Source organism: Manduca sexta, chromosome 5 (genome assembly GCF_014839805.1).
Source record: "Manduca sexta isolate Smith_Timp_Sample1 chromosome 5, JHU_Msex_v1.0, whole genome shotgun sequence".
NCBI lineage: Eukaryota > Metazoa > Arthropoda > Insecta > Lepidoptera > Sphingidae > Manduca > Manduca sexta.
Window position 1 is genome coordinate 1,553,830 of NC_051119.1, and position 26,620 is coordinate 1,580,449.

Consider the following 26,620-nt stretch of genomic DNA (forward strand, 5'->3'; position numbering starts at 1 on the left):
TGAATGTAAACAAAAGTACGCCAGAAAGCTTGAAGGACTAAAGGGAATTCGGTGTACATAGCGACATCTGGTGAATCATGAACAAAATTTCTTTCGGGGTACAACGCCATCTTTGGTTTATTTGAAACCTTCATTTTCATAGTCTACTCCATAACGAGATGTCGGTACTTGCTACAATCCGCGTTTTCCAAAGTATGAACCTTCTTTTTTTAGATATTTATGTGAGAAAAAGGGTCCGAGTGTTGCTAAAATAAATTTAGAATCTCCAGTGTCTTCATAAATGCAATATTGACATACTACTATGGAGCTTTTCCATTCATTGAGCTTTATGAACTCATATATTGTGCTCTTTATTTAATAATAAATCCATAATACATTTCCAGCGAAACACTTTCACTACATTTATATAATTCGATATTTATGAAATTCGAACAAGTATGTAACCAAATTTTATTAGGAAAATTACGATTTTATTGGTAGCATTGGCAACTGGATGACTGACAATCAATAAATGTCAAACATGTGTTTGAAACATGTGTTACAAGTTAATTTTTAATTTTTTAAGCATAGAATAAGATCAGAAAAAGATAACTCATATTTATAACATCTTAGTGGGAAAGAGATGCAATGCTTGTAATTCCTAACATTTGATATTTTTATGCAGTTGTGTTTAGTGCGTTTACAGTTGGAAGTGGAACAATTATTGATAGTTGATGGGTACTTCGGAAGGCTTATTTTATCTAGAAAATAATACATTTTATTAGGTTTTCCGTTTATACGATGACTAATAGTGTTGTGATTTTGTTACATTTCTTTTGTGATAATAGTGATTGCGAAAAGTTTGTTTATAGTGTTTAAAATGGCATCGAAAGACAAATGGGTTCGCCGGTTTTCCGTCGACGAGACCGCAAAACATAAGAATGGATTTACTATATATAAAATAACTTCAGTGGTAAGGCTTTGTTTCTATATGACCTAATATTGTGTCATTATAACTTGTAGTGACCTACTGGCAATAGTTTTTACAGAATATAAATCATTTAGGTCGAGAATTTTCCTGCTTTTATTCAATTTGTGCAATTAGGAAATATTAACTCAAATACTGATTAATTCTGTAATGTTCTGTTGTAGCTAGTTATCTTTGTGCATAGTTTGCTCATTGGAGTCAGTATATAAGGTATTGAGAAACTTAACTGTAACAAAATCAACAATGGAACTCCTGTTTAGGGTATAGTAATCAGTATACCAATAAGATTCATGTAATTAGAATTTCATATGTCGTTATGATTCATGATATAAAGTTGTGCAATACAACAGTCAGTAAAATATTAAGTTTTTATCTGGTATTTCCCCTGGCATATTGATGTGTTAGGAAATTATTTTTTTTAAGTATGAACAGGTGCGAATAATGTAAAGTGGAAAATTATTAGTGGACACTTGTTGGTCCTTGACTAAGGCTCCTTTCTCTACATTTAGCTCATAAAAGTACTATATTAAAAGAAAATTAAAACAAGCTTTCATTTAAGTGGTATAAAAAGAAAAAAATAACCTTTAAATTGAATCTATCTTTGTTTTATATCATGAAGAGGTAAAAGTTGTTGAGAGATTTACTTTGTGTAAATAGTAGTAGTGGATATTTATTGCTGAACTTGATCTTGATACTTCTACAATATTATGAGTATCAAATTAAAGTATTTGTTTAGGAATATTAATAGTAAAAACATTTTTAAGCAGGTTTTTATTTAAATGCTCTAAAAAGATAACAAAAGTTAAATAGTTTTCAAAATCTATGAAAAACTCAAAAATGATTTAAAATATTATACTGGATACTTATTTAGGAGTTAGTGACTAATACAATTGATCCCTAAGTTGGATATGTTATATTTATGTTAAAAGTTTTTATTTTTTCTTTTTTGTGTTGGTAATAAGAAATAGACTGCCCTGGACATATAGTTATATTGCGCACTTCTGTCTACTCCTGAAAAGGGATAAAGCATAATGCTATGTATGTATGTATGAAATAAGAAATGGACCTAACAAAACTCAGCACAAAAGACTACTGAAAAGTGTCAGGAAAGCAAATTCACAATCCTAGTATTTTCAATTTAAGAACTAGCTCCCTTACTCATAGACATTATTTATCTAAGGACAGAGCTTTGCTGTGATAACAAGTCTGTTTCTCAATGCTGTCGGAATGGCAGCCTTCGCAGTGCCTGGATATAGGGCCGTTGTGATTGGCTAATATTGAGATACAACTTGAATCTGGTTGGCTGTCAGATAAACGAAGCAGAGAAACAGATTTGTTATCACAGCAATGCTCCGTCCTAGATAAATAACCTCTATGAATAAGTTATTACATTGAATTAAAAAAAAATCTATGCGACTAGTCTGGTGGCATATCCAAGTGGGTTAATAACTGACAGTACTGAGGTAACATAAAAAAAATACATATCAAATTAAGAACTCCCTTCACTTTTTTTAATTTGCTTAATAATAAGTAAGATGAATTTTTGATTGGTTCCTTTTGGGGTTCTATACTTCCAAAGGGACCCTTATAGGATCATTTTGTTGTCTGTCTACCTGTCTATCAAGACAGCAACATGTAGTAGTATCAACTTCTAATTTATATCAAATACTAGGTCCATGGTCTCTTTCAACTATGAAAGAATCATACTTTGAAGTTCATGTCGCATACTTTGCGATTTGGCAATTAGATCAAAGAATATAGGATACTTCCTGGTGACCTAGAATCATAAAGTTTTTCAAAAAGCAATGTCTTATGCCGCATGTCTTATATAACGAAAAACTCTGAAAACAATAAATGTGTATTTTAATAACAAGAAAAGGCGAATATTCTTTTATAAATTTATTATATATGGTAGGTGCAATAACAGTGTGTAGGGATCAAATAATTAAGTTCGTCAAGTTTTCAATTAGACATGCTCTTATCTATAAATTTGTACAGAATCCTCAGTGCGCAAGTTCAACTCACTTGTCCAGTTTTCCTTTTTATCGTATTAATTTGTCAATGAGATCTATTTAATTGGTTACATTATCAATTTAAAAATGGTATAATGTTGCTGTTCATGACTGCAGCTGTTTCCCATCTCGTCCCCGGAGGCAGTGACGCTGGTGTCGGTGTGGAAGCGGTACAGCGATGTGCAGCGCCTGCACAAGAGCATGCGTTCGTTGCACGCGGGCCTGCATCTACGTGGCACCTTCCCCACCCTGCCCAACTACAGCTACTTCAAGAGGTTTCAGCGAGAGGTGATACAGACAACAATATATATTGATTGATATAATATGGTGAACAAAAATAAAAATATGAACCTGTATCTACTTTCCAATTATCCCTTACATTATAGTCTGTGAAGTTTACAAATCAGTAGATTTATTAAAAGAAGATATTAACATAGTACATATTATTTTCATGTTGAACTAAATAACTGCCTACACTACAATAAGTATATCACACAATTCTAAAGTACATAAGAAAACAATAACATGTACAATATGTTGCCGACATATTAACATAGTGTATGTTTGTTCAGGTGATAGAAGAGCGCGCACGCACTATCAAGGCTCTGCTGGAGTTCGTGGCGGAGCACAGATTACTTTTCACCAGCACCGACTTTGTCAACTTCTTACAGGTCAGTGTTGCATAGTACAGGCACGGCTTTGAAGAGTGTAGGGAAACTGGTTACAAAAATTAGGGTAAACAACTGATTTCCCCTGCCAATTTCCCCTGGGTCTATGAGTAGACTGACCTGAGAGAAACTGAACAAGCTGTTTGCCTCCTGTTACATGGGAGCTAAATGAGGGTGTTGTACACTTCTGCCTACCACTGAAAAATTGTAAAGGCGTGTGCAATGTGTGTGTTGTGCAGACGGGGTACCCGGAGCCCGAGACGCCGCCGCGGGGCGTGATCGCCGCGATCCGCTCGTCGCTGCACCTGCCGCTGCACGACGCGCCACCGCTGGAGTACCAGACGGACGATGATGATGGTGCGTACTTCCCACACCTACCACCATTGTAGGGTCAACACAATATCGTCCTAGTATGTTGCAGCAAGAACAGATTTTTGCGACATAGGTGCCTGATGTTGGCACGTGAAGTCCAGACCGAGATAAATTATCTAGAGTTGTTTAGTCTGAGATTCAAACCAGTGACTTCCTAGTCCATATTATCTGCTGTTAGACCAAGGAGACAACAATATCAACACATTCAAACACAAACATAAACACATATAAAAGTTACACATATTAGCAGTGGGACTAAGAAGATACTATATTGGAACCTAATTGGATAGTCTCGTAATTTATCTAGATCTTAGTCACAATTCACAGATGAACAACTAAAATTTGTGTTTATTTGGTAAAAAAACACTTGAATTGCCCAAGACTATCTAACAATGTCCTGCTGTGCCAGGGGAAGCATAAGCATTTAAAGTCCTGGACAACTTTAGTAGTTACTGTTTATTAATAATCTATCATTAACCAAAAAAATCCATATACTTCTTATTAAAAATAATCTATTGTTCCCAGTACCTCCAGAACAAAGCAGCGCAATGGCTAAAGACGAAGTGGACTTCATCTCACAAATACCGATATACGGCGCGGCGGACGTCGAGATACGCCAGTCTCCAGACAAACCGAAGGTCTCCGACAGCTTCGAGTCTCTCAACTCTCTGGGCAGCATCGACAGCGATCTCTACGAAGAGTTGAGCAAGGTGACCATAGACAAGCCCAGGGTGTTGCCAGATTTGATTAACTTCGATGCTCCGTCCACGTCGAGGTTCGAGGATTACCACACCATGAGAAGTGAGGGTGATGCGGAGTCGGTCAGTTCGCAGAATTTCGGTGAGTAGAACATTCTGTGGGTGGGTGGTTTTGATTTTATGGCTTTAAATTTACATATGGGTAGGGCTGGTGATTAGTTATAATAAAAGTTTTAATAAAAAAATATTTTTGGTAACTAATAGTTTTTTTTTTTTTTTTTATTTAATTCGATTAAAATATGTCCATTAAATTTGTGTCGTCAAGGGTTTACTTAACGGATTTTTTTTATTGACCAGCGGCACAATTTTTGTGGGTTCTTGCCAATGGTGTATAAATGGTTTATGGCTTACTGCTGCAGTAAATTAGCAAAGTATATGGGGAACGAAAATTAAGAAAAGAACTGAAGAAAAAGTAGGTTTTCAATTTCGAAGAAGAGAAATATTTACATACCCTTTAGGGCCCTAATGTGTGGATGGCTGATTATTCTCATGCCATTGAATGTATATTCAGTGTGGCAATCAGGAGAATAAAAATTCCAAGTCAGGGGAGATGGTTGGATAGATTATAGCAAACGATGGTGTATGAGCGTTATGTACCCTATTTTGCGAGGATATAGATGAACTGCTGTAAACAACAGTAAAAAGAAATTCCCTTTTTTTATATCACGTACTGTAGTTTATACCTTAAACTATTTTCGGAAAGAGCAACCCAAGAGTGAGTTGCCCGTTGTCGGGTGGGTCCGGTGTAGTGGTGTCGGTCCGCAGAGCCGGCGAGCGCGTGGGCGGGCTGGCTGCAGGCGGCGGCGCGCGGCGCGGCCGAGCGAGACCACGCGCGCGCCTTCCACTGCTACAAGGCCGCCATCGAACTCATGCTGCACGCCGCGCAGGGTACGACTCACACCACTCGACACTGTTATACATACAGCTGATCCCGGTACACAGTACACAGTACACAGTACACACACACGCGCGCGCCTTCCACTGCTACAAGGCCGCCATCGAACTCATGCTGCACGCCGCGCAGGGTACGACTCACACCACTCGACACTGTTATACATACAGCTGATCCCGGTACACAGTACACAGTACACAGTACACACACACGCGCGCGCCTTCCACTGCTACAAGGCCGCCATCGAACTCATGCTGCACGCCGCGCAGGGTACGACTCACACCACTCGACACTGTTATACATACAGCTGATCCCGGTACACAGTACACGGTACACAGTACACACACACGCGCGCGCCTTCCACTGCTACAAGGCCGCCATCGAACTCATGCTGCACGCCGCGCAGGGTACGACTCACACCACTCGACACTGTTATACATACAGCTGATCCCGGTACACAGTACACGGTACACAGTACACACACACGCGCGCGCCTTCCACTGCTACAAGGCCGCCATCGAACTCATGCTGCACGCCGCGCAGGGTACGACTCACACCACTCGACACTGTTATACATACAGCTGATCCCGGTACACAGTACACGGTACACAGTACACACACACGCGCGCGCCTTCCACTGCTACAAGGCCGCCATCGAACTCATGCTGCACGCCGCGCAGGGTACGACTCACACCACTCGACACTGTTATACATACAGCTGATCCCGGTACACAGTACACGGTACACAGTACACACACACGCGCGCGCCTTCCACTGCTACAAGGCCGCCATCGAACTCATGCTGCACGCCGCGCAGGGTACGACTCACACCACTCGACACTGTTATACATACAGCTGATCCCGGTACACAGTACACGGTACACAGTACACACACACGCGCGCGCCTTCCACTGCTACAAGGCCGCCATCGAACTCATGCTGCACGCCGCGCAGGGTACGACTCACACCACTCGACACTGTTATACATACAGCTGATCCCGGTACACAGTACACGGTACACAGTACACACACACGCGCGCGCCTTCCACTGCTACAAGGCCGCCATCGAACTCATGCTGCACGCCGCGCAGGGTAGGCCCCTCGATACTCGCTATTGTTATGCCGGCCTGATTGAAACTAGATATTAGAACTGATTCCGGTACACACAGACACGCGCTGTTAATCCCCAAAGGGATAGCCATAAGAGCTATGTCTTTTTGTAAAATATCAACATTGCGTACTAATTTGTGAGTGTTGTGTACTCCTATAACTGGTACACACATCAGAATGTGACCTTACTACTTTTTTGTTATTAACAAGAAATGTGTGTACTGTTGGAGAACCTTATTTAAATAAATAAATAAAGAGCAACTCATGCACCAACTTTCCGCTGTGCATATATTCTGTCCCATCTTGTGATAGAGGCAAGCCTATCCCCATATCGAATAAAAAAAAAACAATATCACATTGCCCGTTCCGATGATTGAACCCAAAAATTCAACATTGCAGTCGTACCCTAATACAACTACATCACCGAAGCAGTCAAATTATTGTTTAGAGTATTTTTTTTTAATGCTACAAAAATTATACCATTAATATTACAAAACGCTAGTTAATTTATATTTCATGTGTGTTAAATTTCCTTTGGAAATATAAAAATGTGAATTTTGACCAGGAATATGTGCTAAAAAAATTCGTTGACATTATAGTGATATATTTGTATGCAGTGATAATCAGAGATAATATTTTATAAATAGGCCACGGTGTAATCTCGTAATTCTGTTTACCCTTCTGACATATTGGTTAGTCGGAGATTGCTCTTAATATTTAACAATTCACAGAATATCAACAGTCTTGACCCCACCCTAGTGTCTTGTTTCTACTATTCCACAGCTCCTATACGTCGTATTTTAACCAAGAAGGCTATTACATTATAATATCAGCCCTGAATTATATGCTGTCCCACTGTTGGGCACGGGCCTCCTCTACAACTGAGAGGGATTAGGCCTTAGTCCACCACGCTGTAGTGCGGATTGGTAGACTTCACACAACCCTCAAAATTCCTATAGAGAACTTCTCAGGTAGGTATCCTCACGATGTTTTCCTTCACCGTTAACACAAGCGATAACACACAAAGAATACGCATATAATTTTAGAAAAGTCAGAGTTGTGTCCTTGGGTTTTGACCCTGCGGACATTCATCTCTGCATTTCGTTTCACCCCAACTAGGCTATCGCAGCTTCATAATTAGTGTAATTAAATAAAATGTCCTATAGATTTAATAACATTCCTATCCCGACAAGTTTATTTACATCTCTGAATTCCCTTATCCTTATTATGATATTAGGAAATTCCAAAAATTATATAAACTGTTGGCCATAAGTTATCAAATACCGTCAGATTGTGACAAATAAGATTTCCTTGTTCTAGTTAAAAATTATATTATATTAATTACTTAATCAATTGTCAAAACTGTCCAATGTAATTAATGTAATGTACAGAGTGGCACGAGCGGAGCGGGTGTGGTAGCGTTTTCCTAATAACTTTTTAATCTAAATGATTATTAATTCTTTACTATGTATCTCAAATGAATGTTCATGTGAGTACGTATTAATGTGTGGTCTATTTTCGTCTAAGCTTACCTACCTAAGCACTACAGAGGAATATTAAAATTCCATCCTCTAAGTAGATTAAATCTCATTGAATATAAGGCCACCCATGTAGGACACACAAATTTATTTACAATAAGTAATTTGACGGTTTAGCCAAAAAACTTAGCATCATCCGAGTCCCTAACCCCTGTATAACCTACATCAGCATACCAACCAAAACCCGCGGGGCCTTCTTCGGCACATACGGGCCCCGGGGTATCATACAATATGATTAAAGCTAAATTGAAAAATTCCCGCCTCCGCTGTCTCTCGTCACTGCGCCCGCGCACTGTAGATAAGCCGCTGCTATCAATATCTCGGTCAGTCCGACGATACTAGTTGTCAAGTGACCGCGTGCGCAATGGACTTCCTCCATATCTGGCATTATTTACAACAACATAACAAAAAAGAAAATGAAACTGAGCGTAAGATATATACAGTTTTTTAACGGGTTTCTGGGAGACAGGGGAATTCCCCTGTCTATTTAGTTTTTTACTGGTTTTGTTGTTGCTACCTACAGGGGTCGTGTTAGTTAATTAAACTCGTCAATTTGAATGGCCTCAGTATAAGGCAGCCATGATTTTGTTTTAATGGCGATTTCACAATTTTTTTTTAATATTATGTGTTTTTTTCAGAAATAAATTGATACTTTTGTACTTCATAAAAAACGTAGCGTCTTTCTATTATTCCTTTATATTTGTACTATGTACGTGTTTCGGGTATAGTCCAGGATAGTGACTGCACCGTGCCAGGGTATTAAAAGCCCAGGGAACGAAATAAGTAACATGTAAAAAAATAATAATGCAGTAATAGAACAAATCATACATGTTGACATTTATTCTGGTATCTTTTGTTTACTCAGTTGATTTCACATTAATCGTTGTACACATATAGTTTCGATCATTCACACATTGGACGTATAAATATTATATTTATTTGCTTTTTGTGCAGTTAGTAGGGTTGCCAAACATCTTATTTTGTGGGGACGTGATCCAGATTGTAGCATTGTTTTCTGGCAATAATTAAATTATTAGTCCCCTGGATTTAAATTAAGACTTAATTATAGTAAATATATTCTTAACATACGTCGCAAATATACTAGATCAGTGGTTCTCAAACTTTTTAAATGACGGAACCCTTTTGGGAAGCAAAATACTTGATGGAACCCTACAATAAAACAATTGTTTTTATAAGTGTATTTTTTATTAATCAGCATAATAAAAGTACAATGTCACAGTTACTAATTATTATTGAGAGAGGTGTTTTGATTTTTTTTTCTAAATTCTTGCGGAACCCCGACAGAGGTATCACGGAACCCCAGGGTTCCGCGGAACACACTTAGAGTATAGCTGTACTAGATTGTTAGATATTAATCCAGTAATCTGCACGTATCATAATGTATCGTTCCATTTCCTGGTCGGACAATAGTGAAGGCATTTTTTATGATGAAAACCCTGCTAAAACTCTACAAACCGGATATGTATTACTTGAATGAATGCATCGATACAAAACGTGATGTCACTCGTGTTACAATTACCGATAAACATTGTGAAATCGATAAGCGCTAACAAGTTTTAGATTCGTTGTGTTAGAAAATTGATAATGGAAGTCTTTCAAAAGTCAGTATCAGACTGGAGTGTGGAGTGTCCGAGAAATTATAATAGTTTCTTCAAATATAACATGACTTAACATGGTGGCACGTGAGTGTGAATTAGTGATGTAACGAATATTCGCATTCGCATTCGTATTCGCGAATATTCGCATATTTTTGGATATTCGCATTCGCATTCGCAAAATTTCTGCGAATGTTTTGTCACTAGTTCACAGTGTGAACATATCTGAGTACTGCTGAAAAGAGAAAGACAAACTAAGTATGTATCGTATTCTTGATAATGGTGTACTAGGCTCACCTGAATGACTTCACTCTTCCCCCATTCTTAGGTCATGTATAATTTAGTGAGCATTTTTCTTTTTTACAGCGGAGCCCGATCCGCAGCGGCGCGCGTTTATAAAAGAGCAAACAAACAAATACCTTTCGTTGGCAGAGGCGATATACAAGGAGCATTTATGTACCGAGGAACAAGAACAAAATGTCACCGTAAGTACAGTATATTGCCCCTAGATGTTTGCGGCATTGGGGGTATTAATTTTGGAAGAAAGGAAACGTACTATTCGCAGTATTATTCTCAGTCATCGTCATCATTGGCTATTTATCAAGTTAATTGCTGAATATACATCTTATAATTATCAATTTAGTTTCAATAATTTACCATGATTATTAACAATAGTCATAGGAACCTATAGGGATAGGGTTAGTTTCTTCCGTTGCCTTTCTCGTCCGTATATGACTCTCCCCTGTTCCTTATCCACAAGGTAGCCTATGTGACTCAATGTTGTTAGCTAATCGATAAAACGATTTTAGTCGATGAAACGATGGAGGGGGCGAGTTACGTATCTAATGTTATTTTCCCCCTTTCTGATAATGTGGAAACACACTTTAAATGTTATTGTTAATACATAAATGTAGCCGGTGCGTGAAATGATTGTATTATACAAATAATAATATTATCCTTGTATTACATACTGTCCCTTTACTACTGAGAGGGATTAGGCCTTAGTCCACAATACTGATCTAGTGCGGATTGGTAGACTTGACACACCTTTTTTTTTTTTTTTGGTTTCGCGGAGAAAGTCCAACTAACCTATGCACGGCCTACCAGCTAAAACTCCGTGGTGGCCCTCTTCGGCGCATTAGGGACGACTGCGGGCTTCCTCTGACGGAAGTGTCTAAGTATTCGTCCGCAGCCGCCCCTGCGCGGTGCCGCCTTGCGGCCCGTCTCCTATGGGGAGGGGGCTCAGCAGCCCCGTGCACCGAAGGACGCCCACGGCGTCTACGGCAGCGTGAGGCCAACTACACACTGCCGTCCATCCCGGGGTCAACTGAAAATGTGCAAGGATGCACAAAATGCACTAGGGCGGACAGCCCCCTGCTGCCCGCCGACGACCCCCTTCGTGGCCCCTATTAGTCGCCTCTTACGACAGGCAGGGGATACCGTGGTGGAATTCTTCAAACGCTCCCATTCCACAGGGCGGAAGACTTGACACACCTACAAAATTCCTATAGAGAACTTTTCAGGGATGCAGGTTTCCTCACGGTGTTCTCACACATTTTTTTTTAAATTCTGCGGTGTGTGCCCTTGGGATTTGAACCTGCGGACATTCGTTTCGGCTGTCCGTTCCACAATTAACTAGGCTACAGATTCTTTTAAATGATGGTACGTTGTTGTGCCGCAGAGCGGCGGCGCGGGGTGCGTGCGGGGTGCGGCGGGCGGGGCGGGCGCGGCGGGCGCGGGCGCGGTGCCGGCGCGGCTGCTGCGGCGCGCGGCGGCGGAGCTGGCGCAGTACCGCGTGCTGGGCGTGCTCGGCGCCAGCGTCATGCTCGTGCTGCACCGACACCTCAACGCATGCTACGCCATGAAGGTACGCACCATTACCCGCTCTCGTGTAATTAACGCTGATTATTTCAAAATATTTACGCCTTGAGTACCGACTCTTTTTTATATTAAAAAAATTATTTGACGCTTTGATCTAACGCGCGACCTCTATTTCGCAGCGAATCAACTCACTGTATTAAAGTGTCTAACGAATATCTATCTCTATGATCTTCGTGACTATACCAAATATTATTGAAACGTAAAATCTATTCCATTTCGCAGGTGGTCAGAAAAATCCCAAACAACTTAACGGAATTCGACGAATATTTCTTACAACGAACGAACGAGACTCGCGAGCCGATCCTGCCAACGGACATCCCCTACATGGTCACCCTACACGCGTACATGGAGACCAACAATTTGCTATTCCTCATCCTGTCCTACGCGCCAGGGGAAAAACTATTCGACTACATAAAGCGATACATCAGGACTGCGCCGGACACACCAAAGAACCACCCTAGCGCCGACGTACGAAACGAAAATGTACCGGAAAAGACGGATACGGATATACCGGATACGCCAGTTAGAGAAAGCATCAACAATAACTCTCATGATGATGTTACCGAGTTGTTGTTGAACTCTCAGAAGCTGTTGAAGAATGTGGATAAGGCTTTGAGCGGACCTTGCGATGACCCGGAGTGTGTGGGGGCAGGGGAGGCACCAGGGGAGACCAGTGATAGGAACGAGAACGAAGATGCTGTAGCGAGTCAGGTGAGATGTAGTCCATGATTTTGGCATACGAGATTTTTTTTATACAAGCAAAGCAGTTATTCCATTGGTATGATATGGTAAGAGTGGTTGGGTACCAGTGGCCTTATTCTCTATCCCGCACGTTATTTTGACAATGCGTAACAAGCACGTAACTCAACGCAGCATGTTTAGGACTATAGAAATTTGGCTTACAGAATACCATTCCACGCACATTTCTCGAAGATAACATGACACGGCCGCGTTACGCGTTTACACTATCGTACAGAATAAGGGCCCTGGTAATAACAGCATGGATATTGTATTAAAAATGAGGCCGATTTTTTAGTTTCCCGTGCGTCATTACTTCCCAGCATTTGATCTTTATTAGCGACGTTATCAAATGGTTAAATAATGCACGAGTTTTTTTTGTTTCAATATGAATGGATTCGATTTCTGTCTAGAAATTAATTATGAAATATCCAATCATATAAATTAGGCCCTAGACTTAATAGATTATTTATTTATTAAATATAATCTTACAGGAGTTACACCCAATGCGATTATATTCACATTGTCATATAGCCAATTCAGATACAGATAGTTATGCATAGTTATTTCATATGGTGGATACATTATTGGTTAGAGTTTCTATAGTTACCCTTATCAAGTCCGCCAGAGTACAATTAAAGATATCTATGTTCCGCCCAACTTCATTAATTAATTATGTTTGTGTATTGCTGGTGGTTTGCGATGTGTCTACCCAGTCCCCTGGTTGTGTGCGCAGACGCCGCTCCCCCGCCGCGTGGTGCCGGCGGCGGCGGTGCGGCAGTGGGCGGCCGAGATCCTGCTCGCCGTCGACAGTCTGCACCACACCGGACTCGTCTGCGGGTCTGTACTCACTCCGCACTACTCACTACTCATATATCTTCATAAAATAATGACCTATTTCAAAATTGTTAATTTGTGGCAGTCGGAGGAAAACTAGTTTTTGTTTGCTACTTTTTTATTATTTACAATCGGCGATAGCCTAGTTGGGTGTGGAACGGACTGCCGAGACGAATGTCCGCAGGTTCAAATTCCAAGGGCACACACCTCTGACTTTACTAAAATCATGTGTGTATTGTTTGTGAATTTATCGTTCGCTTTAACGGCGAAGGAAAACATCGTGAGGAAACCTGCACATCTGAGAAATTCTCTATGGGAATTTCGAAGGTGTGTGAAGTCTACCAATCCGCACTAGGCCATCGTGGTGGACTAAGGCTAAATCCCTCTCAGTAGTAGAGGAGGCCCGTGCTCAGCAGTGGGCAAGTATATAATACATGGCTGATATTATTATTATTACTTTTTTATTTGAAGTTGCTATAAAATTGAGCTTATTAAAGATATGTAAAAAATTAAACCTATAGCATGAAAAAAAAGGGAAAAAACTAAAAGGTCGCAAACAGAAATTGGTTGTTTGACGATTTCCACAATTTGGCGATTTTGGAATTTATTTGTTAAGAGTGCAATATATATACACACCTTGACGTCACAGGTTGTGGCGGAATAAAGTGACATCTCTTGGCTCTGTACTCAACTTGAGTACCAAATTAATTATTCATATTGTAATTCAATATGTTTTGTGTTCTCTATGATTTCGCAACTTATTTTTTTTTCAGTTGTAACTGATATGTTGCACATAAGTTGCGTCTCTGCCTACCGCTTTGGGAATAAAATATTTTAATATGTGTATAAATTACCTATATTACTTAAACACTATATAAAATACATCACTCTACATGCAAACTCTATTTAAAGTATTGTATTATTATCAAATTAATAAATCATTTTCAATTCTAGAGACCTGTCGCCATCGGATGTATTACTGGGTAGCGGAGGCCAAGCCGTCCTCACATACATGCTGCGCCACCCGTCGCCGGGCGTGTGGGAGGCGCGGGCGGCGCGCCTGCGCGGGCGCTGCGCCGCACACGTCGCGCCCGAGGCCCGCGCGGGGGTCGCCGGGGTCGGCCCCGAGGCGCTGACCCCCGCCGCTGACTGGTGGAGCTACGGCGCGCTGCTGTACGCACTGCTCTGTGGGAAGGTAACTGAATTCTATTTTAAAAGTCTAGTACAGTATAGTCACTGCCGTGGCAAAAATAATATTTAATTCTCCTGGAAAACTATAAATTAACTAAACCATAAATATTTGGGTCAATAAAAATCTTTACTATTATATAAAGCTGAAGAGTTTGTTTGTTTGTTTGATTGTTTGTTTGTTTGTTTGAACGCGCTAATCTCAGGAGCTACCGGTCCAAACTGAAAAAATCTTTTTGCGTTGGATAGCCCTTTGTTCGTGGAGTGCTATAGGCTATATATCATCACGCTATACCCAATAGGAGCGGAGCAGTAATGAAACATGTTGCAAAAACGGGGACAATTTATTAGTTTTGAGAGCTTCCGTTGCGTGCGCTGCGTAAACGGTTAAAGTTATGCAACAATGATGTATGACGGGATTGTTCCTCTTAAAAAGTTCTAAAAAATATATCATAAAACAAAGTCCCCCGCTGCATCTGTCTGCCTGAACGTGTTAAACTCAAGAACTACCCAATGTATTAAGATGAAATTTGGTATGGAGTCAGTTTGAGACACTGAGAAGAACATAGGCTCTTAGGAAACCACTACTTTTGTGTCGGAAAACTTTAACCTGAAAAACTTTATAACGCGGGCGGAGCTGCGGGCAAAAGCTAGTATGATTATATACTTAACCAGTAAATGATATCGGCGCTGCTAAAATTATTAAAGGAGACCACGCTATAACTTAGTTTCAATTGCAATGAGCTAAAGATAATCTTCAAATCAAAAGTAAAATTGGACTTAATAATAGAATATAATTCAGTTTAAATGCTGACTGCTTACTTTAATATGCTTATTTCTGACATTATAATCTTAAACATTTTTAATAAAATATAACTGCCTATTTCATTCATGCAACCTCTTGGTGAAGGAACAATTGCATCAAAGAAAATTTCAGCTCTCTTCGTTAAAATTAAAAACAATTCCAAGCTTTATTCCAAGCAAGTATCCAAATTCGCGGTTTTTATTTCAAAAATTTTGCTTTTTTTTTCTTTGAATGACGAGACGAGCTTTCCGTTCGCCTGATGGTAAGCGATACGACCGCACATAACAGTAGAAACACCATCCAACACCTTGAATTACAAAGTATTGTTTGGTATTCAACTGCGCTCGCGCTAGTTACGCTGGAATTTTAATCCTAGGATAAATTTGTTAGTAAATGAATTTTTGTTTCAGCCGCTGTGCTACTACCACCGGTCGGGGTTCACGAGCCACACCATACTGCACATACCGGAGGGGCTCAGCGTCGAGGAGGAGTCTATACTCACACAGGTACTGCTATATTATCCCTTTGAACTATTTAAACCATTTATTTTTCTACACGCACATAAACAACAAAAAAAAAAGAAAAAAATACACACATAATTAACTATACAACGGATATACGGCATACTTAGATTCGCGCTTTTCATACCTGTGGTAGGCAGAGGCACAAATAGTGCGCTCTGTTTTTGCCAAGTGTATTTCTTCCCATATCGAGCAATAATTCCGGATAGCGACCACTGTACACAAAGTGTTAAAACCCGCCATAGTGGTCCACATAAGTCTGTGTATATCCGGTTCCAGCAGGCCGGCATAATTGTGTCGACTACAGAAGGGTAATCATCTCTAGTCAGTCGACATTCTATTGAATCTCATTACACATAAATAACATCAGATGCTGTGGGGTCACTTTTCAGGGCCCCTATAAAAAAAAAATTGAGAAAATCCAATATTGCTTCAATAGACCATGGTATTCAATGCGAGACATCAGCGAGATAGTCGTAACAACTTCGACTTTAAACAAGTTTGGTTGACTGGCGAAGGGAAATCATCTCTCGTCAATCGACACCTGCACCCTACTCCACTTACCAGCAGGAGCAGTGGGATCACTGTACAGTTTCCGCACAAAAAAAACAAAAACTGTTCCTCAAATAAATTCCTCAGTATTTCTAATTCATAACTAAGACATTGCTACAGTATGCCAAAAAAAATATTATCTTATAATTACTTTGAATTTATTTATCACCAGTTGCTAACATACGAGCCGTCCGAGCGTCCGTCAGTCGAAGACATCAAGCAGCATCCGTACTTCAAGCAAGTGGACTGGACCGCCGTGTACAACGCGTGGACGCCGCCGGACTGACGCGCGACTGAGGCGCCGCTTGACGGACGACGCGACGAGTAGGCTTGATCTGATGGATGTAGCTTGGAAAACAGTAGAAGGGAAATGTATGGTACGGTCTGCAAACAAAATTCAATATTAAATTAAGTTGTACAAATGATTATGTTCAGGCTAGAAAAAAACCATTTTGATCTCTGTTATATTTGGTAATGAGGCTAAATTATAAATTCACCCCTATTATTATAATTGGATATAATTTAGATTTGTAAAAAATCATTTTACAAGCATTATGGCTTTTAGTAATGTTATTCCCTGAATACATTTATGATATATTCAAATAGTTTACGTTAAAATTTGATAATTTAATGTGTTGTCAAATGTTATGATAATGTTCCTATTTTTTAATTATTATCCATTGAACATGACAAGATGCTATAATCAGACATTATCGGTTAGCCACAGAAACAATTTATATATTATTTAACCGACAATTGTAAGGAAATTTGGCATAAGCGACATCCTTTTGATTGAATGCATACACAAAAAACGCAGAAAAATACACTGTTTCCAAATATGTGTATAAAAAATTAACTTTGGTCGTTTTCAATCATCATCAGCAGTCGCAGTATGTCCACTACTGAACACAGGCCTTCCCCAAAGATTTCCAAATCGACATATTGGAAACGACCCATATTCATCGACCTAAAACAACTCCGTGGTGGCCCTCTTCGGCGCATTAGGGACGGCTGCGGGCATCCTCTGACGGAAGTGTCTAAGTCGTTGTCCGCAGCCGCCTAGCGACCCTTCTCCTATGGGGGGGAGGTCTCAAAAGCCTCCTCGCACCGAAGGACGCTCTCTGCGTCAACGGCAGCATTAGGCCTACCTTCCACGCTGCCGTCCATCCCGGGGGTCAACCGAAAAATGTGCAAGGATGCACAAAAATGCACTAGGGCGGACAGCCCCCTGCTGCCCGCCGACGACCCCCTTCGTGGCCCCTATTAGTCGCCTCTTACGACAGGCCGGGGATACCGTGGTGGAATTCTCCAAACGCCTCCATTCCACAGGGCGGGCATATTTCTCGACCTGCGATTTTCATTAGATCATCTGTCCACTTCGAAGGTGGATGTCCGATGCAATAAATCAATAAGTTTTAATTTTCAATGAACTATCTCAATCGTAATCCTCGATCCTATCTCGAGAATACACCAATCAAAATAAAATTCTTCAACGTTAAAAGAAAACTTGTGCTAATTGGTGTATTTTTACCATCGATAATAAAGCGTTTGATAACGACCGTCAAGTCAATAGGCCTTGCATGTTATTTTTCGTCTCACTCAATGGACGTTCTTTCTCTTTCTAATTGAAGTTTTCCTGTTTAAGAATGTATTTTACGGCGTATGTATGAAAATGTACTTTTAAAAAGTGATCCTATATTGTGTCCCTCGATAGCACCCATTTTACTATAAGTACTGTATACGAAATAAGAAATTTAATATATCTCACGCAATGGTATTGGAAAATGCTTAGTACCGTCAGCAAAAAACATTTTGTTTGGGCAAATATTCATATAAATTTGGTAGTGGTAATTTTTATTGTTGGACTAAGAAATAAATTTTCAGATCGTAATGCTATTTATCCTTCTTATAATAGCTACATATTAATTTATTACCCTCATTATATAAAAAATATTGTATTGTAATTTATTGTTAGACTCTATACTAATATAGCTGAAGAGTTTGTTTATTTCAACGCGCTAATCTCAAGGACTATAAAACTGTTATATTTTTTACTAATAGCAAGCTACGTTACTCCTGAGTTCTGTAGGCCACTTTTATCGCGGGAAAATTTTATCCCGGATTTTTTTTCACGCGGGCGAAACCGCAGACACAAGCTAGTTAGTAATAAATAGAATAAATTATACTGTAAGCATTCGAACCTTTTTCAATGCCATTTTTAACTGCGTGAGATTTACAAAACGAAAGTATCAAAATCCTCTACTAGATGGAATAAAATTTCAAATGTTTTGATATGCATATTTAAGAAGTAGTGTTAAAACGCGACGAGAGATGTCACTGTAAGCATTAAACCTTTTACTTATGAACGTTTTAAATCTGCTTTGCCTTACATAAATATTAAATACTTTACAAAAATATTGCATGTGAGACACAAAAGATGATGAGTTCAATACATACATATTTATACGGACAGTTTTAACGATTAGTTATAGTTTTATTGGTGGTAGGATATATTTTATATGATAGCGATCACCGTACATAAGGTGTTACTCACCATAGTGGCCCACGTAAGTGTCGCGTTCCGGGATCAGCCTGTGTATATCCGATTCCAACAGGCCGGCATAATTGTGTCGACTGTCGAGGGGTAATCATCTCTCATAAGTCAACGTTCTATTGGACCGCACTCCACTTACCATCAGGTCTAGTGGGGTCACTTCGCCGAGCAGATATACAAAAAAACAGCAACACCACAAAGAATTTTGAATTTCTAAGCACTGCGCTCATTACCCTCAGACGTTAAAGTTAATTTAGACTAGCAACTTCTCACAGCAATATATTTGCGTACTATACACATGCAACTCGCTGCAAGTCCTGCAATCTTTTGCTAAACTCAACTACTGCAAGATTTCTTGTTCGAACCTCGCTTTCAATAATCATTGATTACAATAAATTATAATAAGTTCATAATTAAAGGATATTTCATTTTCGCACATACAAATATCAATGTTTTGTACACATAGAGTTAGTAACAATTAGAGTTTATAAACAATTGTGATACATTGAAGAATGAATTTCTGTAGTGATTGTAGCGAACTTTTCAAAGACTCTAAGCATATGAAATAAGTAATTACTTATACTATACTTTAGAAAAGAAATGGGATTTTATTTCAATATAATTTGTCTGTAACAAGTATTTTAATAAAATGTTCTTATTTATGTTCCTACATTAAATCTTGTCCTTCGTAACAAAAAGCATGCCCAAATATTAAATTTGAAGCTAACTGCCCTTAACATAAAGAATTTCAAAATACTGGCAATGTTTGTCATTTCTACATTAGATCTGTCCTTTGTAAGCAAATGCATACCCAGATATCGATTTAAAAGTTTATTAGCCTAAATACAAAGATAATCAAAATGTAAATATTTCATTTTTCACAATTAAATTATATCACCATTAAAACCAGTATAAATCCATTTATATATAAATTCCTCTGATTAAAAATGGCACAATTATCTTGAAATATGGACAAAACAAATAAAATATGATAATAGCACTCTGTTTATAAGACAAATTATATTGAAATAAATACTATGTATGTATGTGTAACTATAGTTTGTAAATATCAGTAGTACAAATATAAGGTATTTTGTGAGATATAGTGTAAGCATTTATATTATTGTTAATGTGTATGTATTTTTGTATAATTGGATTTACTTGTGAATGTTGCCAGATGTTGGGAGTGTGGTTTTTATATTTAGAGCTCTGGATATTTGTAATTTTATCTGACACTTTTTTCATTTTGAAGTAAGTTTAGTTTAACGGCTTTAGCTACTTTAATTTATATTAAAATTAATATAATATGAAAAGGTTCATGTAAATGATACAAGATATTATTTATTACTTAATTACTATTAATAGCAGGATCCAATAGTAAATGTACGTTTTTTTTAAGTTAATATACTAATTATAAACATAACTTTTAATTTATGTACAGTTAACCACAAAGGTAGCTAGACAAATTAAAATTTTCAAAACACTTTCACCGATTAACTTCAATCAAAATATATTTTTTATTTAAAATATAGTAAACCATTTGAAGTTTACTGTAGTAAAAAGAAACTATTTTGTCGAGGACACAAAAGTTAAAGGCGATTTAAAATTATGAATTTGTGCTGCTACTTTTGTGGCTGACTTTACTTTTCTTCTAAGAATATATCCTTCAAAATGATTTGTTACCTCTAGAAAAACGATACACTGTTCTGTTTTCAGAGAGCTATTAAAATATATATTTCTAAATCTTTGTGTGAAACTGTACTACTAATAGCATCTCTGTTCATTTCATTTATAAAAACCGTAAGTGTGTGTGTTTGTGTGTGTGCGTGCTAAATAAAAGATATAATACGTAAGAAACATAAGCAAGTTACCTTCACAATATTTTTATTCACATCTGGCAACACAAACCAAAAATTAAAATCTCTGACATTGTCGACGTATTTTGAACACGGCTACTAAATTTGATCTCATGTATATTGTGTTTGGTATTTTGTAATAAAATTATTACTCAATTCATTTTTTTTTTATTATCGCCCAGAGGTAAAGATGCAATGCTGTCAAACCAAATTTCAATATTTTATTGGCAATTTTTTTTAAAACATTAAGTAGACAAGAATACTACAATGCGTTTTTTTTTGTCTGTCTTAAGTATGGGTTATTTTTTGTCTAAATGTATTTTAGTAGCAAAAATAGTGATAAACTCCCAAATTTTCTTGGTGATCAAATTGTTGTATAATTACATAAATACTGCTCATAATAATTTGTAATAATAAAGGACATTTCCGTTTCAAAAATTAACGTATTAACAAATAAGTATTATCGAAAAATACACTACTATTTGTAATTTATTGAAATGCTTTTTATGGCACCAAAGACTATGTACTTTTTATACCGTAAATTTTTACTATTTTTTTTTTATAATTATACTGGATTTTTTTTTGAAGCAGCATTAAGCTACTTAAAAATAAATAGGTATGAATACAAGTACCTATTGTCGAAAACAGTAAGTAATATTCGCTTCGTAATAATATAAAATTAACGTAAAACAACTTATGATAATGATTTTGAACGAGACAGACACAATGCCGTGGGTCGGGAAGTCACGCGCCGCCTGCACGCGGAAGGGTACGTGAGTGACTGCATATGAGAACTATTAAATGGGTTCGACTCCTGACTATGTAAATATTAGAAAAAGGAGGTCAAAAGTCAGTTTCCCTTTGGTCTTTTTACGCGGTGTAAGCATCCTCGATGTATTATCTTTACTTAACTAATTAGAATAAAGGTTGTTCTTTCATGCAGCGCCAAATTGTTATTATTACTTCCAGGTGCGGGCTAAAACCAGCATACAATGTGTATTATAGTATACTTTAAAATAGTTTTCAATCATTATTGTAAGACTATGGCAGTGTCAATTAACAGCAATAAGTTTTGTCACCGTTAGATGTCGTTAGTGTAGATGTTCAACTTTAGTTTTGATAGCATAGTCTAGGTATTTTTAAGTAATCATCTTGAAACAATCAGAATAAAGAGTATCATGGATCCGGTATCAGTCATCAATTGCAGCGGTTTTGACCTTTAGGGGTGAGAGTAAATTGACAAATAAATATTACTTTAATAATAATTAATAATCAATTATTTAACGACCTTGTCATACACACAAATTGTTTATCATTTGCGAGTACTTCAACAGGTTAGTACAGAGTATATTGAGAAACAAAAGTCCATAACACGTTACATCATTTGTTAGAATATAATAAACATTCTGATCAGACTCCATGCAACATACCGGCCGAGGCCACAGCATTTCTTCTGAGGTGATCAACTTGTAAGTTTAATGCGGGAATTTATATCTTAACGCGATGAAATAGGTGGTAATTTCCATTGAATAAATATTCTCATTCATTTTACACCGAGTCGCTCGAATATAAATCTTAATTTAAGGCTTTAGTTGTCTCAATGTCGTGAAGCAATGTTCGAAAGCCTTATAAGACAATTTAACATGTATTACTATGAAATTTGAACCGTATTACCATTAAATAAAGTTGATAAACAATCACGCTAACTCGTTAGAAGGTTGTAATCCGGTTCTACAAGAAGTACACACGATACACCTTATTTACGACAGCTTACGAGCGTTCAAACTCGTTTGTGTAATAACTCGATCTACGGAGAATGCAAGAATTCGATTGGCTTTAAGCAGTGTTGTCTTTGCCGCGAGGAGGTGCGCACATTGCGCCTGCGTAGTGAAATATAAAAAGTAAAGAGTGCGTGCTTTCTAAATTCAAATATTAAAACTGTCGTTTTAAGTGAATTTACTTTATAATTGTTTTTGGAGGGATATATCGAGTGACCTATTTAGTTTTGTGATTTGGCATTTCAATAGAGATATTTGTCAGCTAGCCGATTGTTTACATTCTATATCGAACCTGTTCAAGTTGGATTTCTTATTAAAAGGTACGTATTGTTTGTGGATGCGTGGAAACTTTCAATTTTCTAACGTTTTTATGCCGTTTCTGCCGCTATGGGCTATAGCGGTTACTCAACCTGTAAGTTATTTTTATGGCAACCAGTTTGTTTCTCATTCAGTTCGTCAATTAACATATTAAAAACAACGGATTTTGTATGTATTTTCCCACTTTATTAATATTCTATTACGTTGTAACAAATATTATTAATTTAGTTGAATTTATAAATAAACTTACCTATACTATTATATACAGCTGAAGAGCTTGTTTGAACGCCCTAATCTCAGAAGCTACTCAAAAACAACACAACAGATTTCAAAGAAATTTGGTATGGAGATAGTATGAGACCCTGGGAAGGACATAGTCCACGGGTTTCTATCTTGGGAAAATCTATAGCGGGACTTTTATTCCGGACAAACTCTCACACGGGCGAAGCCGCGAGCAAAAGCTAGTACTTATAAATTAGGTATTCAGGGTGAATTATAATAGTATGGGCAAGGAGAAAAAATGTTGTTAAATTTAAAATAATATTTCCAGCCAGTGGTAACGCGCAACAGTTTAAGTAGACAATTCCCATCAAATTCTGTAAGGTTTTGAAATCAGTTTAAAAAGTATCAATACCTACCTAAGTCGTTATTCTGAATTTATATTCAAGGAAATAAGGTTGATTTTAGATTTCATTATTTATTGACAAATATTCTGGTAAGTTATAAGTAAGTATAGTGTAGCACTAAAGACTTGTAGGTACCAACTTATGTATTTACGTAATTCAATATTTACTGAAGTTAAATTCTATAATATTTACTCGCTAACCATGTCAGTGTTTTGTCATTGCCTTTCCATGTAAGAAGTTATTACTCATTCCAATATTATTACTAGTCATAGAGCTGGGATTGGAGCTACACGGAAGCCTTGAACGAAAATTTTTTCGCGCCCCTTTTTTACAGCGATCTTTTTTTTAATTCCCATGTATATGTCTGCGGCGCATCCTAGAGCTTTTGACGCCCTTACTAAGGCCTGATATCCCAGGCGAGTGCTCGGCCCGCCGAACCCTAAGGTCGGCACTGCTAGTCAGTAGATTTGAAATTGTGCCTCCTATTACATATGGGGTCTAACATAAATGGTTTTATGTGGGTCTGAATTCTGATAATCATGTTCACCCGTCACCTCCGAAAAGTTAAAATTGCAGTGTAGATATTTCTGACGCAACTAGCTACTGTCGCCCCGAGCATGTCAGTCTTCGTCAGATGATATATTGACTGCCTTGGTGGCGTAGTTGTTATGCATTTGCGGTACAAGTATGACTACCATGATAGGGTCCTGAGTTCGAATCCCGGTTCGTGCCTAAAAAAAAATAAGATTGGGTTTTTCCATCTTAGAAATTACACAGTCGTATCTCGGAGTTAGGAAGTTGGCGGTGTGATACCCCTGTGTCTCGGAAAACATGTAATCCTGCGCCTGATATCTCTGTAACTATCCTCACCGATAACTACGCGTCAATGTTAAGAGTAAACCAATCAAATAATTCATCTTTAAGCGTGTCAAATACACTATATTGTAACTGGTTAAATTTTTTATGAATTGTCGGTATCAGTTGAGATCGAATCAAAATGACCTTTAGCTGTTGGAACTTTAGAGTATTAGTAACGGCTTTAAGGAGGAGGATATTTTAGGGCAATACTGGCCTAGGAGGAGGGTTAACGGTTCCTTAACTCTTAAGTAGCTTTTGTAAATAAGAATAGTATTGGGACCTAAAAAAAGTGGGAACAATTTGCGTCAATTTTTTTTAGTATAGACAATAATATCAGGTCCAAAACACAGGTAAAGACATCTTTAAAAGTACAATAAGACAAATAGATTTATTGTATGTCAATGAAGTATGAAAAATCATTAATTGCCCGCGGCACTCATCGCCATAGTCATAGTCCAAGGCGACATTCCGACATCACGCCCTTTAAAGGTCGAATATACTTTTTAAATAGGTTCTTCATCGCAAATTATAGTTTTTATCACTTGACTGCTTATTACTAGGTTCAGTTCGTGGCTTCGCTCGTGTAGTCCTTTTCCAGGAACAAACGAATCATCAGTACGTACTAAAGATTACTCGTTGATTTTAAGCCGTTGGAGTTTTATCGCTAATGAATCTATAATATCGCGTGGTTTCAAAAAGCCAGTGAAGGCATTTTTGGTTATCTTAAATGCGTATAAACATAATTGTGAGCTTACCCTTCAGTCAGTTTCAGATAGGGGAGATTTTCCTCAATTATTTTTAATACAATGGTAAGTGTAGTACATAACATATACATAAAAAAGCGGCGATAGCCTAGTTGGTTGTGGAACGGACTGCCAAGATGAATGTCCGCAGATTTAAATCCCAATGGCACCTTTGAATTTACTAAAAAAATATGTGTGTATTCTTGGTGAATTATCGCTTGCTTCAACGGTGAAGGAAAACATCGTGAGGAAACCTGCTGCATACCTGAGAATTTCTCTATAGGAATTTTCGAATGTGTGTGAATTCTACCAACCCGCACTACAGCGTGGTGGACTAAGGCCTATTCCCTCTCAGTAGTAGAGGAGGCCCGTGCAGCAGTAGAACAGTATATAATACAGTGCTGATATTATGATATTATAAAGGGTACATTTAGGGGCAGAAATTGACACAATTGGCAGCAAAATATTAGTATACATATTGCCAAAACAGCCATTTTGAACAGCAAAACGTGGGATCAAACCATGATCTACCGTTTGAATCATTGCTCAAGATGGAGGAAAACTGCGGAAACAGTTACACAAGTTGCTCTGCATACGTAACTGGGCGACATTAGCCAAGCACCCGCGGGGCCAACTGACAGCGCGCCACGCACTGGCACGGCGCGTGCTATGTACTAGTTTTATTACAAAACTAATTAAAACTTATGGTATTTTCTTCACTGGAAGTTACGGCTACTATTATAAAAATAATATAATAATAATATCAGCCAGCCTCAGCCCTGCCACAGCCTCCTCTACTACTGAGAGGGATTAGGCCTTAGTCCACCACGCTGACCTAGTGCGGATTGGTAGACTTCACATACTCTCGAAATTCCTATAGAGAACTTCTCAGGTATGCAGGTTTCGTCACGATGTTTTCCTTCACCGTTAAAGCAAGCGATAATTCACAAAGAATAAACATAATTTTAGAAAAGTCCGAGATGTGCCCTTGGGATTTGAACCAGCGGACATTCGTCTCGACAGTCCGTTCCACACCCAACTAGGCTATCGTCGCTTTTCAGTGTGAAAATGTTTACGTCTATTAATCTCGAATGGTGTAGGCAGAGGCGCAACAGGTGCACCCCTATAACATAAAGAGCGGCCACCTTTTCGGTCTTTCTTTCAATTTTACTGACTTTTACTTAATTTTACGGACTGGCATGTTCTATTTATTTATTGGGTGTCGGGGGCAAGGAACCATCTCGGTTACCGTAGTTTCGAACATGAATTCCAAAACTCGTCATCAACGGAGGTGTTTTTTTGTACCTTAACGTTTTCCCACGGGCTTCTATATTATTTCTAAATATTAAGTCTATCCAGTTGTGTCCAGCGTGGGAATTGAACCCGGGACTTTACGGTTCACAGCTCTTGTACGAAGCTACTTAATTTTTAT

The 26,620-nt window shown here is 38.2% G+C and overlaps 2 protein-coding genes across 7 annotated transcripts in view; both read left to right on the plus strand.

Moving 5' to 3' along the window:
- Positions 1-664: 664 nt before the first annotated feature.
- On the plus strand, positions 665-16,812 carry LOC115448825 (ribosomal protein S6 kinase delta-1). 3 transcript variants are annotated; one of them, XR_005113277.1, is made up of 13 exons: positions 665-952; positions 3,097-3,267; positions 3,552-3,650; positions 3,887-4,004; positions 4,545-4,859; positions 5,543-5,665; positions 10,300-10,418; positions 11,615-11,800; positions 12,037-12,525; positions 13,269-13,392; positions 14,344-14,584; positions 15,793-15,888; positions 16,628-16,812. XR_005113277.1 is itself a non-coding variant. In XM_037444359.1 (13 exons), the coding sequence occupies exons 1-13, from the start codon at positions 860-862 to the stop codon at positions 16,739-16,741; spliced, it is 2,268 nt and encodes a 755-aa protein (XP_037300256.1). In that variant the 5' UTR covers positions 667-859; the 3' UTR covers positions 16,742-16,812. The 3 variants fall into 3 exon arrangements, 2 of the variants coding, with proteins under 2 accessions (XP_037300256.1, XP_037300260.1); XM_037444359.1 differs by having other exon boundaries at positions 667-952; positions 13,289-13,392; XM_037444363.1 differs by lacking the exon at positions 5,543-5,665 and having other exon boundaries at positions 667-952; positions 13,289-13,392.
- Positions 16,813-22,683: 5,871 nt separating this feature from the next.
- LOC115448818 overlaps positions 22,684-26,620 on the plus strand; it is a 78,578-nt gene continuing 74,641 nt past the window's right edge. For all 4 annotated transcript variants that reach the window (XM_037444500.1, XM_037444507.1, XM_037444510.1 and 1 more), the window contains exon 1: positions 22,684-22,963. The gene's annotated coding sequence lies outside the window, so the exon portion shown is untranslated. The remainder of the gene's footprint in view (positions 22,964-26,620) is intronic.